This window comes from Oryzias latipes, chromosome 16, assembly GCF_002234675.1.
Source record: "Oryzias latipes chromosome 16, ASM223467v1".
NCBI classification, from domain to species: Eukaryota; Metazoa; Chordata; class Actinopteri; order Beloniformes; family Adrianichthyidae; genus Oryzias; species Oryzias latipes.
Genome location: NC_019874.2, coordinates 30,343,680 through 30,369,860, shown reverse-complemented (window position 1 = coordinate 30,369,860; position 26,181 = coordinate 30,343,680). Strand labels below are relative to the sequence as shown.

The 26,181-nt window shown below is 40.5% G+C and overlaps 1 protein-coding gene and 1 long non-coding RNA gene across 3 annotated transcripts in view; one reads left to right on the top strand and one right to left on the bottom strand.

The window, feature by feature from the left end:
- The window catches only part of rftn1 (raftlin, lipid raft linker 1), a 262,707-nt gene that overhangs the window by 205,245 nt on the left and 31,281 nt on the right, over positions 1-26,181 (bottom strand). For both annotated transcript variants that reach the window (XM_023964740.1, XM_023964742.1), the window contains exon 3: positions 786-906. In XM_023964740.1, coding sequence (XP_023820508.1) covers positions 786-822 — 37 coding nt within the window. In that variant the 5' untranslated portion in view covers positions 823-906. The remainder of the gene's footprint in view (positions 1-785; positions 907-26,181) is intronic.
- On the top strand, positions 135-4,442 carry LOC110016725. Its single transcript, XR_002292057.2, has 3 exons — positions 135-521; positions 2,727-2,806; positions 4,149-4,442. It is a non-coding gene; the product is annotated as an uncharacterized LOC110016725 (long non-coding RNA).

The window sequence follows — 26,181 nt, the reverse complement described above, 5'->3', positions numbered from 1 at the left end:
AGCAGAAAGAGCCCGGGGAAAAAAGCTGCAGCTGGCTCCGGACTGACCTCCACCAGCAAGAACGTGCTCCGACATGTGCAGAGTGTGATACTGCACAGCGTATCAGAGTCAAGTAAGGTTGCACTGGATCCCTGTTAGACTCTAATTCGACCTGGCATCGGGAACATTTCTGTTGTTGGAAGCTAGAATGCTCTCTTTCTGAAATACTCGGACATTTCCAGAGTTAAAGTCGACGATCGGCCTCCTTATCTACAGTTGAAAGCCCATCTGTTGCGTCACTTGCAGATAAGATCTGCAAACACATCTAATGCGCTCTGAAAAAAGAAAAAAGCTTTTGGACAGGACCTTACATGTCACTGACTGTTTATACAGCCAAGTGGGTTTTATTGGGCCATAAAGTAGCTCTAAACAGCAGCACCCAGTTCACCAGTTCTTGGTTTTCAAAGCAAAGCAGACAACAATTCAACGCCGGGGTCTTATCATCGCCATCACCGTGCAGGGAGGGAAACAAGGAGTCCAAGGTACAAGTGGTGCAAGTGTAAAAGTCTAAACGTATAAACGCACACGTTCTTAATGCTTTCAAACATACCTGCGCATATTAACTGATGCCTTTTGGTGATTCTTTAGTAAAAGAGCAGTGCCTAAAGGTGAGTTTCTATTTCGTTCGTCTTTCCAAAGAGACTTGTCGCTGCTACATTTCTTTCTGTGCTGGAATACTGCCCCCGCCCAGGTTCACACCTCTTTGCATTTCATTACCATCTGTGGTGCACGGACACTGTACTCACGAGGTTGGATGCATTGGCAGCTCCTTGGCTCACACATCGGAGGAGATTTGGTGGACTCCTCAGCGGAGGCCGAACTGACCTGAGGCTCTCCGCTCCCCGGACGTTTACTCGTCTTCTGTCCCTAATGTCAGCACAGAGAAAGGAAAGACGGCTTTTTAGGGACTAGAATTCTCTCCTAGGCACAATTCAACAACCGCATCTCACAACTCTGTCTGGATTTGATGCTATGACCTGGAACATGTTGCTGTTTTAAAATGTTTTTATTGGTTTAGGTGTAAGTTTGGGATTATGTTGTATTCAGCACACTTTGGCTTACCCCTTAAAAATATAACTGATCATTTATTTATTTATTGTCAAAGCCTTCCCAGTGGTCTTTTAATTATGATCATGCCCTTTTTGGCCAAAACCAAAATACCTCCATTGTTTTCTAGGACATAATGTCAGCAGAGCGCCAGTAGTTCATTAGAAATTTGCCTCGGAGTTGTGGGCAGGACTGTGTGCGCGGGGTAAGTCCACCCCTATTTCCCGTTATTTATCCGTTTACACTTTCTCCCACTGGCTTACAGACCCCCACACCCCCAACCTAACATTACCAGAGCAACAAAAATGGCAGCAATATCGTAGCTATCCAGCCTTACAGTTTAGATCCAGATTCCAGCTTAGACGAGGAAAACAAAGAAGTTCATGGATCTAAGGATCTATAGGTGGATGCATCAGAATGGAGCTGAGAGGGGAGGCTTGTCGTCTGCTGCTCAGTCACACGATTTGAATAAAGAAATACTCAAAAATGCAAGTTTGAGCTCAATTTTCTTTATAAATTTCCTCCATCAGTAAAATGCCACCACAAGATGTTAAAACACCAAAAACATGATTTTTTTAAACCGGATGGTTTAGTTTCTTTGTTTACATTGTTCTGACTACCATAACTCTTCAATCGTTAACACTATTAACGTAACTCCAGCTTATTGTAGAAGCTAGTGCGTACGCAATCGACACCAATCAGCTGATTCTGTGGCATGGAAAAGGGGCTTTACACACTCGCAACACATTTCTAACGTACAATGCTCCACATGGGTTGGTAAAGTGTTGAGTAACGATGCAAAGCCTGAAATGAAACATCAGAATTCATGATCACGTCAACGGTCATGTGAAGTGCGTGTGTTATTTTGTCGTTTCTGCAGATGTTTCCAGTGTTTAAGGGTTAAACATATCAAACAATCCACCGTCATTCACAGAATGGCAGGTTTTAAATTTAAAGGATCAGTTTTGAGCTTTTTCTGCAGCAAAATGAGGAGTTGAATGAGTTTGGTCCTGAGTGTTTGCTGCAGCAGGGAAGAGATGCTGTGCAGGAAATGTTTGAACAAAGGCAAAGCTGTGATGACCTGGGGAGGCCGCTGCCGCCGCACGGAGATGAAGCCAGCTCGGTCAGCTCCTATAGATCCCATCCCATGTTAAGGAAAGGTCAGCCAAAACATCGACCCGTTCCTCCCCCTCCTTTACCCCGAGCTGCCTTCTTCCTCCTTACTTGATCCCCCAAAGGTTATTGATCTGTGATCGGCTGTGAAATGACTTGTAAGGCAAAGCCATCCATAAGGGAAAAATGGGATACTTGTGCTACTGTTTGAAGAAAGAGTACAAACCTCTGAAACACCCCTTTAAAAAAAGAAATCGACACTTCTACATGCAAGAATTCTTGGAAATGTGCATCATGATGTGTTGCGTTTTATTTCTCCAAATTAAATCACTTATAGTCTTTATTTTCCAGCAATCTACACCACCTTCCTACAAAAAAATTGCATATTTAAACTGCTTGTGTTTCAGCCTATTGCTAATAACAGCCCAATGAAATCCCAAATGACCCACAATCAAGTGTTCACATAAGCAGAGCAAAAACCAACATTACGTCTGTTTAATGAGTTCACGTCCCTTTGACTTTGAAAGGTGTGACTTCCAATGAGCCCGGCCGCCACAGTAGAAGTTCATACACTTCCTGTCCCAGTAAAAAAGCAGCAAAGCAGCAGGTAAATCCTCATGTTTGCATATTTTCTTTTGCAGACTGTGTTGAGTACAAATGAAAACATCCTGAGCTTTCACTGCCTACAGTGATTTCTATGGCTTCATGCATGTTCAGTCATTTGTGTGCTGCTGTGTTTTCCATCACAGCGGTCAATGTGACCCCTGCGTTTGGCATCAAGGTAACCTGGGAAACTAGTAATCCTTACAGCAAGTTAACGCTGTGTGGTGGAAAAAGTGTTGCTGCAGTTGACGAAGTTTCTCCTCTCTTGCAAATGTAATTTTTCAAGATCTTTTACAGAACCAATTCAAAATTCACATCAAAGGGAAGGTTCTGTTTTTGTGATCGTTTCTTAAATGAAAAGGGGAAATATTTGAAAGATTATTAGTTCACAGAAAAGTGTTTAGGAATCGTTTAATGAGAAAATCAAACCCGGCTGCAGCACAGCATCTCTGTGATTAGAGCATTTCAAACCCTCATTCATCTCATCAAATCGGAGCATTGATTTTAATGGACGTCTGTCCCCATCGCCAGGTCAGGCTTTTGCAGCCCCGCGGACAAAACGGGTTCACAAAACGGATGGACGGCCTGTTCCTGTGCTTCTTTGACTGTCAAAAGTCCTGCACTGCAACAGGAAGTTACAGTATCGACTTTAAAGCATCCGTTTCCTCCGTAACGAGGTGGAGAAATGGCAGAGGCTCCTCCCACACGCGGCGAGAGCTTTGGGCTAACACACTTTTGGACAAACTTCAAGCAGCAACTTTGACAATTGTTCAAACAAAGACGTGAATTTGACACGCAGATTGTGGTCGGTTTGAATGGACGGATGTTTTTAAATGATGGGGGGGTTGATACGTGGTACACGGACGGGCGTGCTGCACCGTGGCTAGTGATAAAAATAATAGATATACACATTTCTGAACAAGTTAGAGATTAACTTTATTAATTGCACCTTGCATTTGAAACATCTAAAATCCTAATTCCCATTCTTTTTATATTTTATTCAAAAATAAAAATTTCATTAAAAATATTTTTGAAAACCTGATTTTTAAAAAAGGCCTTTTCTAGTTAGGAATTAACTCAATATTCACACATGAAAACACAATTGTTTTCTTGTTATTAGCATTTTTCTTGGCTGAAAAACATAAATCTAAAATACATAGAAATAAAACAATCTTGATGCAAGTCTCACCTCTGAGACAACATCTGAACCAGATCTAGAATGTAATATATACAGGAGAACTGATGCTCAGAGACTGAAATGAAGGCAGGATTTAGACATTGTCACGGGTTTTTGTGGGTTTTTGCTGATAAGCTGCAGGTTTACATCACAGCATTTTTTTTTCTAGAAAAGGAAAAGTCCAACATGATGACTCAGGTATGCAGACAGTTCATTAGCAAATTACATATGCATTATTAATGTACATATCAGATGAGGGCCTAAAACCAAACACCTCCAGCGATAATTAAATCCCGTACAATAAAGGAAAGTTACTGTAATTAAGTAAGTTGTCTTTCTGCTGCCTCCTCCTAATCCTCTCCTCTGCATTCATTCCTCTTTGGACAGGCTTATTGTCAGACTAGTTAGTATTCAGAGATTATTTAACTTAATGTTAGTTTGTTTAAATTAAACTTAATAACTATTTCTTTTAAAAGGCTGCTAGAAGTTGAAGCTGGGGTAACTATGGTACACTGGGGTTCTGTCCTCTTTCCTTTTTTACTTCTACCCTTCCTCTCCTCTATTCTTGATCATAATTTATCATTTAGTTCTCCATGCCTCTGTTTGGTACAGTGCGATTCATGTATTGTCCCTCTTTTCCTCTCCCCTCCTGGGGAGTGGGAGTGCTTCCAGACTCCAGTTGGCTCATCCGTGCTCCAGTTCCTGACCGTTTACCTCGCCTTTGCTCCTGCTCCTACACCTGGCTGTGGATCCTGCCTCTGGCTCATCTCTGGCTCGTCTCTGCTCTGTACCTGACCGAGTACCTCGTCTCTGCTCCTGCTCCTACACCTGGCTGTGGTTCCCGTCTCCGGCTCGACTCGCGCCTTTGACTGTCCCGATAACCACGGCTGGATGAAGCTCGTCTGCTGGACTTTTATATATGTAGTTGTAGATTTAGATAAGTTAATTCTTCTCTAAGATTTCTGGTAAATCGCCTGTCCGTCCTGGGGGAGGATCCCTCCTTCATGTGGGCACCCCTGAGGTTTCTTCGTTTTTTCCGGAATCCGGTTTTTTTGGGAGTTTTTCCTTACCGCGAAGGGGGGTCTAAGGGCAGGGATGCCAGTATAGCTTAGTCAGTTTGTTAGTTCATTTTAGTATTTTTCTATTGAACTCTTTGTATTCGTGATCCTTTTGATTTCATGTTTTACTTCGAAGCCCATCGAGACGACTGTTGTTGTGATTTTGGGCAATACAAATAAAATTGAATTGAATTGAATTGCATCCTCGAATGTCCTCTTTGGTCTTCCTCTTTCCTGGTATCATCATTATCACTGTTCCTCCTCTCAATGGGCCCAAAACATCTCAGTCTGCCTCCCTGCCTGTATCCCCAAAACATCTAGCGTGAGCGGTTCCCCTGATGGAGTCACTCCTAGTCTTCTCGATGCTCAACATCTTCATCTCTGCTCCCTCCGGCTGGACCACATGGATCGCTATGAGGGCCCCCTGTGCGGGGGTGACTCTTGAATCTTTGGTTTTTAACAGAGTTAGCATTAGGGTTTCTATTATCTAAATTATCTAAAACAAATATTACATTAATTTGTCATTGTGACATTTGTATTTAAAAAAATATTGATGTCTTGTTATAAATCACAAACAAAACATTTACGCAATTTGCAGCTCGAGTTATTCCTGATCGATTATAATTAGTTACCATGAATATTTATGCATTTACTTTCAGGATTTGTATTTTGTGGTAAGGGTGAGGGAAAAACACTCAGGACTCATTTTAGGACCCAGAGATCGGAGTTCTTTGGGAAGAAAGAAAAAAAAGCTATTCGCCCTGTTAGGTATGAAGATGTTTAATAGAAGAAGACAGCAGGACTCTGTTTTACAGCATGCTGGCTGCCTTTTATGTCCGTACACAAAGAGCTGGGTTCAGACACTGAACCGGATGAGGTCGCTTGTGGAACGATCAAATCAGGGATGAATATTTATCAACAATGTTTTATTGTTCTGAGCTTCGCCGCGGTTCTTCTGCCAGATCAACAGACGTTTATCCAAGTTAGGCCATGGCCATTCCGACACAGAGAGGCGCACATAAAATAATGTTATATGTTTAATGTGCATATGCAGAAGTATGCTGGAAAGTAAACCTTCAGCCACGTCTTGTTTTTGTCATGTGGAGACGGATCGTTTATCCATCCTCTCATTTACAACGGCCTTTTGAACGTAGGCGTGTCCTAGAAAAAGTAACCCTGTTCATGAAACTAACTAACTAAATAACTCGTAGTGCCTTGGTCACATGCAGCTGTATGGGGGTTGACCCGTAAGAGTGCTGTGGGTTTTTGGGTTGTCCGGTATGTGGATCGTCATTTAAAGGAGCGGCTACATCTTAAGAGCAGAGCAGATGAGTCTCGCAGTTCCCCTGAGGCTCATACGGCCACCGCAAGGGGCGTCATTAAAATGTAACGTACCACTGTCGTGCTTGTGTTATGAAATAAGGCAAATAAAGCACTTCTGACGCACAGGTGATGCTGTTGTACGGTTTCCTTACGCCATACTTTAGTTGTTAGTGAGGTGTGAGTACTGGCTCCTTCCTGACCGTGCACAAATGCTCCACATGCGTGGGGTGTAGACGTGATGCTTAAGTGCCTGTAGGATGCCGATAGGACGACCACACAAACTACACTCTGACTGTCCTATTTCCTCACGTCTAACAATCAGGGTGCAGCAAGGAGTGCACACGGGGGGGGGGGGGGGGGGGGGGGGGGGGGTGTTGAAAAAATGAAAAATCGATATGACATGACGACGTCACACCTACTTCTTCCTTACGTGTTGTATAAGTGTTCACTAAGACCTGTCACCCGCAGCATGCCGGTAGAAAGATGTGCACGAGTATTTCCACTGAGTGGTCCACGACCTTGATATTTTGTGTGAGACCCCTGCGTGGCCCGTACAGATTTGACATTTTTTCCCGCCGCAGACAAGCTGTTTCCGCCCGTACGGATGGTTGGGGTTCTGGCATTAGGAGGAAACTTAAGGGTCTCAAGGTCTTCACTATTGAGAAGATTATGTCTTGAAATTGTAGATAAAGTGTAGAAAAAATGGTTCTCACGGACAAGTAGCAGGATAAGGTACACATATTTAAGATAACATTAAGAAAGGAGAAGTGTAGACACAGCTAAAAATGATCAAAACTATATGTGAATGTCTATTTATTTAAATCATCACGGAATCTTTAGAACATGTTGTGTTCTTGAAGCATTTGATGTAATGGTGTGAAGAGGATTACCAGGCCTGTGCAGAATTTGTATTAATGTCCCGAACAGAAAAGCTGATTTGCTGTTCTCTTCTTCTTCCTGTGAAAATGAAAAGGCTGAGCAGGCGTGATTTTCAGGAAGGAAGTGCAGCGAAATGCCCCGCATTTGGGAACCGTGTCAGCCTGCAGCCCACACCATTTCTCCGTCTGGAGGGTGGCACAATGAAGCCTTGTTTTCTCCACCCAGCGCTGTGGCTCTGGTTGGACTGAAGCCACAAGTGTCAGGGTGTCGCTTCCTCACACCGGCTGTCCAGGCAAATTCTGGCTATACCCGCCACAAAGCCCCGTCTTTCTATTCGCACAAAGCTCGGAATACAGGCAGCGACAGTCGCTGGTTCAGTGCTGCTCAGAGGCACACTGGCCAGAGCAGCTGAAGTTGGGGTCACGACACAGCAGCAGTAACTGTGAAGGAATGACATCCATCTGTAACCAAAGAGGAATAAGGCATTAAAAAATTTTTTTTTTCCCCCCTTTGATTTGATTAGAGGCCGGAGAGCCAATCAACGCTGGGATACACGATAACAGAATAGTCAAAGCATCTGGTTCCTGTCATTGATATGATCCATTGTTCAAGAATCAGAGGGGGGTGGGGGGTAGAACACAATATGCATTTGTTAAGAGGAGAAAAAAGGAAGTCCACTGGACAGTGTTAGCAAACAGACATAAGCTGTACGTATGGGCGAATGCATGGATGTAGGTTTGGGTCAATTCCACTTTTGAACTACAGGGTAAGCAGGGTTTCTGGTAAATGGTTTTGTCCAAGACAAGCTCTGACTAATAGAAAAAACAAAACAATAAATAGCAAAAAAGAAGAGAAAACTCTGAAAGTGTATGGCATTCAATAATAAAATAGAGGGTGTTTTTCCTTCAGGTTTTTAGTTTGTGTGTTTTTCGTTGTAACTTTCTTACTACAAAAACAGAGAACTCCTAAAAGGCTGGACTCTAACCTCATCTGCTCATGAAAACTATAAGACGAACTGGGATTAAAAGTAAAAAGCCAAAAAGTGTCCGTGTCATGGACACGATTTGGTTTGTTTTTGTTTACTCGAGATAATAATTGAAGTGGTCATTTTTAGGTTCTTTGAGATTATTTTTAATGATTTGTTTTTCCCCCCAAAATCTTTTTAGTATATCTTTTTTTCTTTGAGATTATCTCTTTCAGGACTATAACAGATGTAGTCCAAAAGCGAGAAAACAACGCGATGTCTACAACTTAAATGACTCAAACACTGTTTGTCTGGGGTATTTTGGTGCACTTTATTGACGGTCCCTGCCTGCCTTGACGTTGATGGTTAAAATCACGGCAAACCTCAAAGCTTAGAACATACTTTTTTTGGTTTTTAAACTCATTTTCTGCATCACAACAGACACAAATAAACAGTTCATTCTGGTCAATAGAACCAGTACTTCCCCAACGTTTTGCTCTGTAATGTTAAGTAGGAAGATCCGAACAGACGTGACGAGCACAGAAACCAAACGGATCGTGTTCAAGACACGGACACTTTGTGGCTTTTCAATTTTTAATTGCAGCTCATCTTATAGTTTTAAAGAGCGGATGACGTTAGAGCCCAGCCTCTTTGGAGTTCTTCAAAAACATTGGAACGAAAAACAAGATAAAAATTACAGCAAAAAACACAATTTTTTTCTTGAATTGAAAGCAACACGCTTCTGCGGAAAACTACTCCAAATATCTGAAGGAAATTCAATAGTTAAATTCAAAGTCAGCCTTCAACTGTTCCCGAATGTAACCAATGTGAACAGGACACATTTGATTTTTCTAATTAGACCTGGATTCTTTCATATTTGCTCCAAAATGACAACATCTGGCGTTCGGAACAATTCCAATTCCAATGGAGTCATTCTTAAAGTCAGAGACATCAATAAAACCTACACGTCCTTCTTCTACAGTAGAGCTTGGAGACTTAATGAAACCAACGTAACAGTAGGACATTCCAGATGAGCCGCAGTAGTTGTGTTCAATAAATGGATTTTGTTACAGGAAGCCACGACCAGACTCACAGTTAATGCAGCGGAGCGGCCTTCAGCAAACAAACAAGCCTGTAATTCAGCTCCTGCTCTAGAGACCTGCACCTCCTCTAATAGTCTTCAATCGGGGAAAAAAGCCCCTTCGCCAGAAAACGCGTACGAGAAATCTTTTTTTTTTTTTAAGTGACATTAATTAAGCTTAAAGAGGAGCAGTGACCATGAAAATATAGTCATTAAAATTACAATGGCCCAAAAGAATATTTTCTAAACATTTTCTAAATATGATAGACAAAATCTGTAAACTGAACAGTAAATAATAGCCTTTGTATTCATTTATACAGTCTTCTAAAGATATTATTCTAAGCTATTTCTTGATTAAAAAATAAAGACAAAATCAGCGTCAAATGAACATTTAAAAATAAATGTTGTAATCAAATTAAATGTTGTCAAAGTAGAAATGGTCCCAAAAGTAAAATATTTCAAACTTTTTTTGAATTAGAAATAAAGACTAAACAAAATCTGTGTAAAGTCAACAGTAAAAACCTTTTTATTCCTTGTTTTAATTCTTCTATTCAGAATTTCCTATTTCATGTCAACCTTCTTATTGCAAAATAAATAAATGAAAGGCAACATAAGGTGCATATTTTGTAAGATCACCTGCAACAGAAGAGGTGTAGGAAACTGTGAAATATTCCTTGAGATCCTTCCTGCTTTGTTTGTGTTGGTACCTAAAGAAAACCTGAGGGGGAGGTTGGGCCAGGACGGTCTCAAAAGCAGTCTTCTGCTGCCATCTGCTGGTTGCAGAGGAGAACATTCATGCATCTACAGAAAGATGTGATGCTGTGCTGCAGCTGCAAACATCAACTGTCCACCCAGCACTTACTGTTCTATATAAAGCCCTGACCTGCTTAAATCTTTTGGTTTTGCTGTTTTTTTATTTAGAAGATAAACAGCGGCATATTTCAGCTGCTGACCTAGAAGCAACTTTAAATATTGTGTTCATTAAACCAACTTTTTCTTTTAACAAAGGAACGTTTTTCTATATCATATGAAATGAATGTCAGTGAAATGTTGCATACATTTGATTGGGCTTTTTGTGCCACCACTAGATGGCAGCTGGAGCAAAGACACGAAGGAAGTCTTTTTCACTGGAGATGATCAGCAGTGTGGATCTGATCGTGTCTACTGCTGTTGGGAGGCGACTCCTCGAGTTTGACGCCTGCAGCTTCCGTCATGTCTTCATGTGAAGGGACATGCTGCAGATCTGGTCCACAGGGAATCCATACAAACAAGCAACAGTGTCCTGGAGAAAAGCCCTTAGAAATCAGTGTCTGCTCTGCGTGGAGTTAACCCGTCCCTTGATGAGGGGCTACTGTATGTAACAGAGGTGTAAAACGTTTCACAGCAAATCTAAACGTGACCCTCTTTTCTCCTGATGAGCCTTAAAAAGATCTCTGACTGCAGATTTAAATCATCAGGACCTGTTTGGGGTTCTCCTGTGGAGGAGTGATTTCAGATGTTTTCTTAAAGCCTTCTCTTGTTGCAGACCGAGTTTCCGTGGCGTCCTCGTTTGCTGGTCACACATGCAGGCCTTTGTTTACGCCGCACCGCGCTGCCCCTGCATTGTTCGGCAGGCTGAGGAAGCCTTGATGGAATCGGAGTCCATTAACATGGAAGGCAGCACGGAGGTGACTTTAGCTCCTAATTAAAAACAGATGTGTCCGTTTAATAGTCTTAATACTTGGTGGGAGAGCGAGACAATCAACGCAGAAATATCTATTTGCCTCATTAAATCGGGAGGCTTGATCATGATGAGAAGCAAAGTAATGAATGAAGACAGACATGTTTACCGGCTTGTTTAAACAGTGTTTGCTAGAAGGAGAGAGCCCTGATGGAGGTGGACTGTCGTTTACAGCAGGAGGAGGAGGAGGAAGCTGAGTAAACACATGTCACATGGTCAACAGTATCTAAATATCGGATCAAAACAAAAGATGAGGAATCAAAAGAACTAGTTTAAGACATATTTTATATATACATCTGTGTGGCTGCTTTGGAGAAAACCAGCAGTTAAGAGAATATTTCTGTTCATTCAGAAAACACCAGAGAAACCTCTGGAAAACAAGCGTCTGCATTTCCTGTTATTAAAAGATTAGAGGTTTATTTGAGACATTTTCACACATTTTCCTTCCTTACTGAACATAAATTGTCTTTTAAATAACAAAAAAGAAAATAGAATTTCATTCACTAGGCTAGTTTCAAATATAGTACTTAACATCATATACATAATCGCAGCATCTTTAAAAGTGGATGTTATTTGTAAATATATTTATTTAATTCTTTTTCCGGCATCTTTAGAACTACGGAGCCTGTTTTTCAGAATTTATTTGCATATATTTTTTACATGTATTTTAATCCATCCTTGTCACAAAACTACAGATTTTTTAACAGCAACGACTTAACAGCAATGTCTTAATTTTTTTTATCAGTGTGATAAATCTGTATTATTGCTTTGACTACAATGCTTGAAATAAATCAATTAATTAATTAATCAATCAAATGATAAAAATCCGTATTGTTCTGCATGAGTTTGCTACGAACTAACTTAAAGCTTTTTTTTTTTAGGTCAGGATTTCAAAAAGTGTAAAATAACTAATTTATCATAGGTCTAAATAATTTTTTTAATGTAAAGCTAAAGACTGTGGGATTTAAAATACATGGAGAAAAACACTGATTGCTACCTTGATTGCTTGAAATAAACCATTTCAAATCAAAAATATAATAAAAACAAAAAAATCATGAGTGGTAATGTTAGCCCTTAAACTCTCACTCTGGTCGTCTTTTGATCTATTTTTTCAAAGTGGTCTTTCAATATGATGACGCCATTTTTAGCCGAAATTGAAAACAAAAAATTGTTCTCTAGTTGCTGCAGAGCAGCAGACGTTTATATGAAGTTTTCTTCCGAATTGTGGGCAGAACTTTTGGTGCAGAAGTAAGCCTCTGCCAATATCCCATAATCCCTTCACTCACTCTCTGTCCTGCTAGCTAACAGCACCTCACGTCCCCAACCTAACATTAACAGTGCGACAAAAATGGCGAGCTTGAATATCAGGACTATTCATTCGTACAGGTTAGATCCAGATTCCAGCTCAGACGAGGCAAACATGGATTTATTCATTCATGGATCTATTTTTATTTTTACTTGTCCTGTCCAACAGCTGGGCAGGCAGATGAGAGCTGAGGGCCTCTTATGTTGGACATATTTTACTTTAACAACAGGGGTTTTTAATCTTCATACAAACCAGAGGTTTGTCTGAATAAACCCCTTTTGGAATCGAGGCCAAACTTTATTAATTTGAATCATATTTGAAAATCTTTGGTGTTGGAACTGGCCGGAAAAGGAAAGGGGGGAAAAAGGGGGAAGGGCGGGGCCTGTCCACACACACTCAAAGGTATAAACATACCTGTTGGCTCCAAAAATGTCAACGTCAACATGTAAACAATTCAACTACTGTGAAATATTTCATTCAATCACGAAAGTATTTGTGCAAATGTGAGTTAGCACCTGTGCTCAGGTGAGTTTTTATGTTCTTCTAAAATGGATGGTGGAATGTAAAAAGAAGGAGGGGGAGTGTCCAGTCATCCCCACACCAAGAACCCCGCCACAGCAGCAACGGCAGCCAGAACCCCCGCAACACCCGCACAGCAGCAGATAGAGAACAACCGCCCCCCGGGTGATCACATCCGCCACCCAGGCCAGGGCCAGCAGGACCGCCACGGGGGCCCCCAGAGCCAGAGAGCAAGGTGGCATGGGGGGACAGAGAGTGCAGCTCCAGGTCAACCGGGAGAGCAGCCCCGTCGCCACGTGGGGCCCCGCCCCAGAAGAGCGCCCACAGCCCCAGACGAGCACCTCATCACCACCCAAGAGTTCTGGGCATCCCCCCGCCTCAACCCTAGGTACGAGCCAGAACCCCCTAAGGGAGACCCGCCCCGCGCTCCAGGCAGCCACACACCCGCCCCAAGGTTGGTCCAGGAAGGAGCAAGGCAGGGGCCAGCTGTCCCCGCCCGGGAGGAGGACACCCAGGGGATGAAGTGTTGTAAACAAGGCCCGATCAGAATGGAGCAGAGCTTTTTCAAACGGCATTTCTTAAAGAAACACTCAGATATGCCGTTTCAATCTTTTTTTTTTTTTGTGTCCTCCATCATGAGAAAAATGCTGTAAATACACGTTAAAAACACCCAAAATAGGGTTTTCATTGGAAGGATCTTTAAATGAAAAGATATGTTGAGAATAGAATAAAATCACTGTTGTAGGATGTAAAGGTTTAAAATGACCAAAAGGTTTAGTTTTTAATCCAAAACACATCAGAAATAGAATCATTTTATCTAAAATGTAACCCTATTCTAACTCTATCCAAATATGTAAATTACATTTTGTTGGGATTTCAAATGAGAATAGATTGTTTTTACTTTTTTACACAGAAGAAACACGCAAACAATTTTCCACATGAACGCGTTTGATGACTCATCCATTGTGGATAAATGTCTACACTGTAAAACTTTTCTTTTCTCTAGGTAAATAAACTACCTGTTTTTATTTACATGTATAAATCAGCTTTTTTCCCCTTAAATGTAAACTCCAGTGTCTCTGTTAGTCTTTCTGATTGCATTTTCCAGGTCGTCTTACAGTCAAATTTCTTGTATTACCCATGAACGAACATGTGATGTTGTACAAACAGTTCAAACAACACAAACGTTTAAGTCCCATTAGTTGTCACGCACCAAAGGTGTGTGGAATTCGTTATCCCCATTTGACCCCTCGCCTGTGGGAGCGGTGAGCTGCAGACACAGCCATGCTCCAGAACCATTTGGTGGTTTAACCCCCCGATCCAGCATCTTCATGCTGAGTGTCCAGCAGGGAAGCACTGGGTCCCATTTTTAGACTTTGTGTGCATGTCAGTGACAACCGGGGTGCAACTTTATTTTAACTCCTCACAGACAATTAAAGTGAAGAAAGCAGAACCAACAGGGTTAAAGCAGATACATGGAGCTGCTTGGTTCACTGCTGAGCCGAGTCGACCACAAGGATTCTCAGACTGTGAACTCAGACTGGGCTGTATTTCGTAATCGCTCGATATCTCGGTGACTTCATTTAAAAGAAGCGACTAATTTCGCAAACTTTTTCTTGTGTTAATGGAGACTTTAGGCTACGTTCACACCGCGGGCTGAAACGACCCATTTCCGATTTTTTTGCCCCTATGCGACCTGTATCTGATCTTTTCAAATGCAACCCAGACCACGTGGGTATGTGGTCCTGAATCTGATGCGTATCCGATCTTTTGAAATGCGACCTCCGTCGGACCGGCCAGGCCACATGAATCCGACCCGTACTCATTGTTACGTTCCAAACATCATCATTCTGCGTTAAAGTAGGCGGGAACTACAACATAAACAACAACCATGGCGGACGATGCTGCTAAGACCAGTCAGTGGAAGGGAAGCACGGTCACCGATTTGATTCATGTTTGGGGTGACAGCTCTATTCAGGCCAAACTCCAGGGCTCTTATCGCAACCGGGCGGTTTTTTAAAAACATTTACAGCGAAATGGCAGAGCTTGGGTACAGAAGATCCCGGCTCCAATGCCAGAGGAAAAATAAAGCCTTCGAGCCAAATACAAGGAGGTTAAAGACTGGAGCAAACGAAGTGTCCGTCAACGTATCACCTGTCCATTTTACGAAGAGCTGGACTGCATTTTGGGGGATAAGCCCAGCGTTGTTGACAACCATTGTTAACGTTAGCTTCATCCGCAAATAAAAAGTGACGTCGTTCACCATTGAGTACACTTCTGCGCACTTCTGGGTCATTTCACGTTCACACAGTAGATCATAAAAGTTCGCATTTAATTGGAAATGTGAACAGCCTTGCAAAAAAAATAATAATACTGTAATTGGATTTTTAAAAGAAATCTGAATTGAGCATTAAGCCCTGCAGTGTGAACGTAGCCTACGGTCATTTATCAGAGCAGTAGCAGGAGTTGCCCTCCCACATCCTCAGCATCACCTTTAAACCTTCTTCTTGTTAAGTCCCACGATAACTAAAACACCATAAGGCAGAAAGTCCTGATATTTGCACAGCTGGAATGAGCAAAAGTCAAATCATGTTCTGTCATTCTGGTAAATTATTTACAGACAAGTTGCCTGGTGGAGTGTTTCAGGATTATTGTTATATTAGTGTGCATAATATGCACGTCAGGTTTGCTTAATTCATAAAACATCAAGCACTTAGCACGCACACACGTGAGTGGAGCCCTGCTCCTGATGCTGCACTGACTCTTTGCTGCATGCATGACAGGGACAAAGATGCGTGTGGACACTGCAGCCTTGCTCAGGGACCTGCTGTCACATCCCATCATGCGAGTGCTGCGTTCACGCCAGCCGCTGCAACACGACGGCTTGCTAAGAGGGAGGTGAACCTTTGTTGGGCCGACAGCCGCGATCATGTGAGGATCGATGTCAGCGCCGCCGTTTCCAGATATGATCGGGCTGGAAAAGCAACCCAATTCCAGCATCTAAGTCAAACTGCCAAACAACCGGAAAGAGGAGGAAGTCAGGTTCTAAAAAATACTTTGAGGCTAATAACACAATATCAGAGTGGATCTGTCGATTTAAACGGGCTGGAGCGATCACGATCACTATGCCGCTCCAGGGAGGCTCGGGCCTCCTGGACTTTATGATATATTTCTTATGTTTTTTATCGAGGTAATAATAAAAAAAGGTTCTCTGATTTAATTTGTGTTTTTATTTGTACCCTCTCTGGTTAATGTGGGACAGCAAGCCTTCAAACTCGGTCAGAGAGAGAACACAAGTGCGGAGAACACATTAGGGACTTTAAGTTTAGTTTGAAATGTGTGTGGCAAACAACAAATTCCAGGCTTGGTTGTACCTAACATACGTGCAGATAATGCAACAATGCGGAATCTTTTCTCCTCCTGGCCCTGAGCTTGTGCATGCTGGGCGGAGCAGCTCTTTGGCAGCTGTGATGTCACAACGGCGCGGATCAAACTGAGCATCTTTTGCATCAGTTTGATTGACAGCGATTTAAAAAGAAAAATACTTAGAAATGCAAAAAATGAAATGATTTCTTCATACATTTATTTTCTTTCATAAGAAAAATGCCACACCTTTCAAAAGAGAAAATGTTTTTATTTCCTTATTTCCTGTATTAATTATGATGTTATGGTAAATTGGCTGTTGTAAATTTATTACAACTCAAATTTCACATTTTTAATTTAGTTTTTGTTACAAAAGAATTAAATCCTTTAAGAAACACGATATAACCTTTGACTTTTTTTTTTTAATAAAGAGATGATTAAAAGATCTGTGAGAAGGAATAAAAAGGATGTTAAAAACGCTTTTTTTTTGGTTGTTTTGTAATTAGATGTTCAAATTAATGGCGTTCATTCTTGACTAAACATCAGCTACCTAGTTACCTGGTGCGCTATTTCTAAATTTTATGATTAATTTAAAGAAACAACAAATGACTGCAGAATCTGATGATTAATTTACCTGCAGAAAGAAAAAAGCATTAATGTTCACTATTGGCAGTAAATTTAGAGAGATCATTTGAAATAAAGTTGTTTGTTTTCTGAGGAAGTTTCCCTCATCTTCTTATTCAAACCCCCTGCTCAGTCATCAAGTGCAAACGTTGTTGGTGAACTTGTTCACGTAGATAATCAGCTAATTGGCACTGGACGTTTCTGCAGCGTGTGCTGGAAAATAAAAAGAGCCCCAGAGACAGAAACTCACAACCAGCTGGGGGCTGGTTTGGCGGGAGACATTTGTGTGCATTTGGTGTGTTTGTTTTTGTCAATTGTGTGGTAGTTAATGTAACTGAAAAAGGAAGACACGAAAAGAAGGAAGAAAATAAATTTCCAAGATCAAAAGATTGGAAGAAAAAAAATGACGGATTTTACAGACTAAAACCGCATGAAATGACTAAAGATGGGATTGAATAGTAAAACACATATTATATTTTAAATATACAACAACCAGTAGGAGGTAGTCAAACATTTTTGACATCATCACATGAATAGATCTTCTTTCTTACTGCTTTTTGTAGGTTTCAAGTATAGCTACAAAACACCACATATGAATCTTAAAGCACTGATCTTGACTGCTGAGTTTCAAGCTTATTTCTTACAATTTTAATGCAGAAACATGTTACTCTGATTTCTAACCGCTGTGATGACATGAAGAATTTTCTTTGTCTAATTTTTTATAAAGACTTTTCCTGCTCTACGATAAAACTTATTGGATGAATTCACCTTATTTTGCATTTATTTTCAGTTTTCAAAGAAAATTATTAAGATTTTAAGTTTGAGCAGAAGCGTTTAGGAACTAGACTGATGATCTCCGAGGTCACCAAAAGGATTCTGAAGCTCAAAATGAAGTTGCACTTCTTAAGAGGAGTTTACCCTCAAAAACCCCAAATGTTGGGTGGGACAAAGTAAAGTGAGAGTTTTGCTGAGTCCACTCATGGCTTTACCCATCTGCTAATCAAAAAAACTGCCCCTATTGATGCACAATAGGAATGATGAGAAAAACATTATCAGGAGTTTTCCAATCCCTCATGACTTTTTTTAAACTATAACAATGAATTCAAGTATTAACTAAGGCGTGGCCCCTTTGATTGACAGGGGTCTGTTAGGGGGTCTTTATCCCTCCTTTTGCTTGGTTTAACAAAATATCATTTAATATTAGGGCTGCATGATATGAGCAAAACTTGCGATATACGATATTAGTGATCAATATTGCGATAACGATATAATTTGCGGTATATAAACAAATAGCAAAACAACCAAAAACATCATTACCATTTCATTGCAACAGGTTAAAAATTATACTCCAAATGACTCTCGTTGACGTAGGAGGAAACATCTAACATAAAAGGGCTCATCTGATTGGTCAACAACGTGAAAGGGTCCATCTTTCACATGGCCTTGACTTGTGGTGTGCCCCAGGGATCGATCCTGGGACCCCTTCTGTTCAACCTCTACATACTGCCACTAGGGCAGTTAATACGCAGTAATAACATATCTTATCACAACTATGCAGATGATCCTCAGATCTATGTGTCACTGACAACAGGTGAATATGGGCCGGTGGATTCACTCAGCCACTGCCTCAAACAGATCAGTGCGTGGATGCAGAACAACTTTCTCCAGCTAAACTCAAACAAGACCGAAGTTATTATTTTTGGCCCACAGAAACAAAGAGATAGTGTCTGCAGCTACTTTCATTCTCTGTCTCTAAAACCCTCAAATCAAGTCAGAAATCTATGGGGTAATCATGGACTCTGACCTGAACTTTAACAGCCATATCAAGTCAGTAACATCAGCGGCATTTTACCATCTGAAAAACATTGCCAAAATCAAAAACATAGTGTCAAAGCCAGACCTGGAGATACTTATTCATGCATTTGTCTCCAGCAGGTTAGACTACTGTAACGGCCTGCTCACCGGCCTCTCCAAACGAGCTGTAAAACAGTCCTGACCAGAACCAGGAAGTATGATCACATTAGTCCTGTGCTCAGGTCTCTGCACTGGCTCCCTGTACCTCAAAGAATAGACTTCAAAGCAGCTCTGCTTGTGTCCAAGTCTCTCCATGGCCGAGCACCAAAGTACATCTCTGACATGTTAGTGCCATATGAACCATCTCGTACTCTGAGGACCTCAGGGGCCGGCCTCCTGTTGATTCCCAGAGTCAGAACTAAACAAGGGGAAACAGCGTTTCAATATTCTGCAGCTAAAATCTGGAACAGCCTCCCTGAAGTCATAAGACAGGCCTCTTCTGTGTTCATGTTCAAATCTAGACTTAAAACATTTCTGTTTAGCCGTGTATATGACTGAAAGGTCCTATCTGCACTTTTCTTTCCTTACTTTATTTTTAAATCAATTTTCAATTTTTTTTTTTCTTTTAAAGTAAATTTTACGTTGATTATTTCTATTATGTATTGTGATTTTAATGCATTTTTCTGTTTTGTGAAGCACCTTGAATTACTTTGTGTACGAATTGTGCTATACAAATAAACTTGCCTTGCCTTTCCATCTAATTGGTCAACAAAGTGAAAGGGTCCATCTAATTGGTCAAATGCATAAATGGATTTATTTGATTCGTGAAATGCTTCAAGGTTTGTTTAAGCACATTTAAGGTAACCATTTATTGCGATTTTTGCTGACTTTTCCGATATGGATATTGCACTGCTTGATATTGCGATAAAGATAAATCTGTGGTATATTGTGCAGGCCTATTTAATATCCTACGTACCCATGCGTCAAAGTGTCCTTGGGCAAGACACTGAACCCCACATTGCCCCTGATGGTTGTAGGTTGTCGGAAGTGGAGTCACCATCAGTGCGTGGGTTGGTGTGTGAATGGGACTGTGACTGTAAAGCACTTTGGGCCCTCTAAGAAGGAAGTAAAATGCTAAAAAAAAAAAAAAAAAAAGAAAAAGGACACCATTTAAGCCATTCTGCCATTCTGCACGAATTATGACAACAGCAAAGATTAAAGTCTGGCTTCCACTTGGTCCAATTCAATCAAATGGTCATGTAACTAAACTATTATCAATGTTTAGTTACTGTCTTTAGAACACTTAAAAAAAATAAAATCTACCACACTGTTCCATTTATCGTACCGCCCTGCCATAGATATAAATTTGGTTGGATATGATATCCCAACATATTACTGTTATCTGATGTCTAACTAACAAACAAACACTCACCTAGATAAAAGTGAACCTTCCCTAAAGCAAAGCCTCATCAGCGCTCGGGGAACTCAACCAGTGTTGACTGCAAACATGGCTGCACCACCAGGGACCCAACTGCCTTCAGAGGGGTAATTATTATTATTAGCACTCTGAGCTGCAGAAAACCCCACAGGGTCTGCGACAATGAACATCCACATGGGTGCTGTGACAAGCACTTATCTGACTATCACGGTGAGTCTGCTCGACGTTAATACCCAGACAAGTAATGGCTGCTAAGTGGAGCCAACGCTGAGTTAATGGCAGCGATGAGGGACGGGCAGGTGAAGCCATAGGGACACGTGTCACTCACAGTTGGCCATCCTGAGGCCTAATCTTTGGGTTGTAATTAGTAGCCGGTGACAACAATGTTCAACAAAAGAAAAGCTGCATGCCAAGCAGGTACACAAGGGTCCGTGCAGTAATAATTACCAGTCAACAAAACAATCAATCCGCACAGCAGGAGATTCTATTACAAACACCCCTTCTTTAAGTTTAACCTTCAAATATAAAGCAACGCGCTGACATCATATTTTCAGAATAAATATCACATGGTAACATATGTGTTGAAGTTTTTTACGAAGTTTCTAAAGAAAATGGTTAAAATGCCACAGTAATAATCTATTTTCCAAGCGTTCCAAGTGGTCTATTAATTATGATTATAACGTTTTTAGCCAAAATCAAAAAACTTGTGTCGTTTTCTAGGACATAGTTTCTGCAGAGCAGCAGGAGTTGATCAGGAAGTTGCCTCTGACTTGCGAGTGGGATCGTTGATGCGGAATAAGCCAGCGCTAATATCCCATCAGCCCTCCCGCTAGCAGCCTCTCACAACCAGGAGGTAAGAAACACAGTTTTAATTTGAATTTTCTTTCTATAGGTCCTCTATCAAGAGAAAAATGCTACAACTTGTTAAAAACACCAAAAAACACAATTTTCATTGCTGTCTTTAATTAAAAAAAAAAAGTTGAATTAACTGACAGCACAAACTGCATTGAATAACTTCACTTTTGTCCCCTGATTTTCCTCAATAAAGAGTCTGAAGAAAATAATAATTTAAAAAAAAACTTTAAAAAGTAATGGGAAGTTTTTCTGTTACTCTGAGATGAATCATCTAAGGAAATCACCGTTTCACTAAAGCAGCAGCATTTTTCCCCACAGATGAGTGTAAAAATATTTATGCTGCTTGCAAATGTGCATGTAGTCATAAGGGACTAAACAAAAAAATGAGGCCATTGTCCTTCCTCAAAACACATATTAGACTTCAGCAACACAATCTGTGTCCTCGCTGAAGGTTTAAGGCACAATTACCTCATGCAATGAAACAGCACTCATTTTCATATTTCATTGTCTTACAGGAGTACACAATTTAGATGTCGAGTTTCTGACCTGTTTAAACATGAATGAAAGACATTTTAAGTGCACTACATTACAGTCTTCTTAGTCTTGAAACATGGAAGTAAATGTTAATTTGAGCACATTGTGTGTATTTTAAACTGAAGCAAACAAAGCACTGGAGAGACCTTAGGTTCTTACATTTAATTGAATGTGTCAAAAGGAGCTTTTCAACCTCCACATACCACATAAAAAGGATCAATAGAGTGTGTCCACAACTGTCTTTATTTACAAACTTTTATCTACTTTAGTGTTTTATTAAATAAAAGAAAATTCAGTTATAGTACTGTATATAATGAGATAACAGGAAGTTCAAGTTGACAAAGAGAAATGCGGTGAGACCTCCCCATGCGGCTGTTGCTGCTACACAGTATCTAAAGCCAAGCCCTTGCTGCATGGAGCCCAGGGGCTGATGGGAGTTCTCCAGGGAACCATTAGTGAACGGATCGTCAATGCGGTGCACGGGGGAGCAGGCTCAATTCATGGGAGAGTGCCGAAAGAACTCACAACACTCTAACAACACCTGTCACCCTTGCGCCTAATGAGAAACACAATTAGCAATTAACAGTGCGATCTGTCAGGGCTAATACCTGCTTCTGCACGCACACACAGACACACAAAGACAGCCGGTGGGGAGAAACCGGACCCCTTTCATCAGCACTTCTATGCAGGTATGAAATGGACCCAAACAGGCGTATCAATAAAACAGGTGATGTACCGCGAGGAAACCTCAGCTCAACTTTTTCACCAAAGCTCCACAGTGACTTTTATGGCAGGAAGGAAGTGTGGTTTTTATCACCCAGAAGGGTATTGAACTTTGGAGTTAAATGATCTGTGGGGTCATAAAATGACATTTCTTTATTTTTATCAAAACGGTGATACGGAGCATATTTGCTGGCATTGTACTTCTTGTGTAAAGAAAATCATTTCCAGGTGCTTTAATGCAAACTCTCCTATAGAATAATTGATTATTGCAAATAAATCTGGATTAATTGACTAGAGTATTTTGTATTTCTGCCCTTTTTGGCTTTTTCAAAATACAGTTCAATTTTAAAAACATCATATACTGGAAAATAGTCTTTATTTTAGATAAGAAAACCTCAGACTGACCAAAACATTTTTAGAATCAGAATCAGAATTACTTTATTGATCCTGCATGTGGGAAATGTGTCGTTACCGTAGCAAATGACAGCGTTGTAAACATAAGAAAAAAAAGAATAAGAATAATATAAAAGACAAAAAAATGTGACATAAATGGACACAATAAGGTGGTATAACTTAAAGAGTTATTTACAGACAGTGCAGGTAAAAAGATGTGCAAAAAAAAAAGTACTTTAGCTCTTTTTTTCTGTGATGAAACCATTTTATAGTATTTAAAGGCTCAGAAGCTGTCATATCAACGTAAAAAATGAGCAGTTTATGGACACGGATGTTTTAAAGATTTGTTTGGACAAAGCCAAAATATTCTGTTAGACTTCAGTTTATTTATTTTCGGCTGATCCTACAGGCCACACTGTATATCGGTAAATAAAAGTCCAGAAAAATGAAAAATGGTGATATGTTATGATGAGACAACAAAATAAATTATTATTTTAAACAATAACAATTTCTTATAAAAAGGGTAGAACAAAGTAAGACTTTTTACAGTAAATCTGTATTTGGAGTATAAACTTGTGATCTGCGTGGCAATTTATTAAGTGATTTTTTTTTCTAATATAATTTATTTTTGCACCCATTAACTATCTAATTTTCAGATAGCATTAATGCAGTTACATTTATCACAGACGGATGAAACATTCCCTCAAAAAACAAAGACACTTCTGCTAAATCTACTTCACAAACGTACTTTATCAGACATAAATGGTATTTTTTGCTTTTCTTTGAAACGGCGACACTTTTGCTTGTGGACGTATGCTTTTTTTAAAATTAGGACACGATGGAGCTGGCTAGGTTGGATTTTTATTTTATGCAATTTTATGGAGAGGTGTGTGTGTGTGGGGGGGGGGGGGTACCTGCACCTGCATGTAGAATTTGACTTTTTAACAAAAGCAACTTTTACTTTTTCACTTCCACGATTTTTTTTATAGAGGTTTAATGAAACCAGGTTGATGATTTGTTAATAATTCTTTCATGCATGTTTCAAAGATGCAGTTGTTGTATTAATTAGTGAAGAAGAAGCCCAAAAATCTAAGCTCTCCCCCACAGGCTGATGGGAGTTCCCTTAAGGATGGCGTGAGGAGTCCGGTCCTCTGGGAGGAGCTCAGAGTAGAGCCACCGTTTATGTGGCTGGGGAATCTCTTTTGGGCACCTCCCTCCAGGACAAGGCCCAAGGGAAGACCCAAAAACACACTTCTAGAGGAAATTATCAGGTGTGTTCATGCCAAAAAAAACAAAAATTCATTAAACTTTGGACTGAAGCCCAAATACTGACAATGCCACAGCTGCACTGATGCCCTCAGCATTCTAAACTTTAGAAGAACATGTGTTTGATGGACAGTTTGCCCCAACAGCACTAGTGAACCCTGTTCAGTACACACTGGAAGCTGGGAAATTAACCATTAAATTATCCAAAATAAACGTGGTCCCTCATCAGGAGGGCTCAGAAAATAACCTGGGATAGGTGAAATCTGGGAAGTAGTCATCTTTACTTTTTTTTTTACTATTACTATAGATGTTTTAAGGCCGTAAAACTTCTCACTATACACTTTGTACACTTTTCTCAACAGATTAACATTTTGCCAATTTGTTTCTCTTGTTTAAACTCTCAAATTTCAAAACCTTCATAGTAAAATAATATAGAATGAAAACAAAGATCTGCTCACAATCAAAGTTGAACATTTATCAAGCAGAACACATTCCAAACAGAAGACATGGCACAGAGAAGATTGACTGATAACAGTCTTTAGCCAATCAGGACGCAGAACACAATGTGCAGTTAAGACAAAATGCTTGCAAAACTGCACTTAATAATCCGTGAAACAGCGAGACCACAAAAGGTGAACCGGGTTACAGCAAAGAATCATTCTGTTGGGCCTTGACTCCAGAAATCGTGTGGCATGTGACCACAACATAAGCGCCGCTTTTTGATCAGAAAACTCAATTGGTCCGCAAAAAAGTCTGCAACTTCTGAGTATGTATGAACTATCTTCTTTTCTGGAGAGAAATCCAAACAACTTAAATCGATTTTCTTATGACCAACAACTCTGGTTGCTATGAAAACAAGGGATTGGCTGTGCAGTCTGTTCCAGATTGTCTTGGCAAAGCCATCAGCAGTATTATCAAACAAACCAAATAGTACAAACCAATAGTGCTCTATGAGCAGTATTCTTAGTATTCTGTGTTGAATGCCCACTTTTCTCTGACTTCTCCCACTAATTGGAACCTGGTCGTCAGCTGGGAAAGCAAACTTAGGCTGTCTTCAAACCATGCAACTACGTTTTCAGAACATCAAATTAAAGTTTCCCTACTGAACAATACTCTATTCAACCTAGTTGGACATAGCACAACAATTCTTGAAACAGACACATTCAAACCACAGTAGCAGCGCTCATGTTCACAAAAGCACAAAACATGAGTCAACAGAGAGGGCAGAGAGAGCTGGGAAACCCAAACTCCACTCAACTGCTCAAAATCCACAATAACTGTCAAAAATGATCAAACTCTCCCAAACTCTCCCCTCCATTACAGCAAGCAATCAACCAAACACACATTTCCCTACACATTGTGTGAAGTTTATGTTTTACAGTAGTCTGCACAGACAGCATCGCAGCGAAGCAGTAAAGATGGCTTTTAAGTATTTCCATTATTTGTGTTTGAAAATTCAACTGAACCACCTGATATCCATCCTGCAACACACTAGCATCGACTCTAGCTGTGTTCTAATTGGATTACACCAAATGTGTTTCGGTGTGTGCGGCATTTCCAGCATGGTAATTGTGTGAGTCGCTGTGGTCAGTGGGGAGTTGAGGGGCTAAATCCAATTCTGAATTTGTTTCTTGTACGGGGGGGTGGGTAGCATAAGTACCAACCATATGTTTCCTTCCCGATTCAGGGGAACTGAATATGGATGAGAAACACAACAGGGTCTTGGCGTCACCGCTGGTGGCGGGTTTGTACTCTAATGCTGTGTGCTCATTTGTTCTTGGGTAAACAGTGTAGCTGAGGACAATCCTGCCATTTTTCATGAAAACAAAAAAAATAAAAAGACCTGCAGCAACTGGATTTGGCTTGTACTGACTTTCAGATTTGAATGTTTATGGCCAGCACAAATTAAAACATATTTAAGACATATTTTCAGATTCCTATTCACTGTTAAATTTTCTTTCGAAAGGTTCGAAGATGGTTTCTTTTAGGTGCCCGGGGTCTCTGGTTTACAACACACACATCTAAACCTATTTCTGAATAACATGTTCTCCGTCTAAATATTTAAAAACTGTATTTTCTAAGTACAATAACTTCATGAATTGACTGTGAGAAAACTTAATTGGCAGTATTTAACATTACAGAACTAGGGTTGAGCCAGAAATAGTCTCCCCTCCTGAGAGTGCTCTATCTTTACTGTCAATGTCACCATGACAAGAATCCAAAATACAAGGTTTTTAGGATGTTTTTCTTCACCTGGAAGTAGAATTAGGTAAAAAGTGCCTTTCTATCAGTCTGCAGTCCTCTGGTAAATCTGTCCTTTTTTCTCAGTATGTTTTAATTTGGGTTTACTAGCTAGATTACA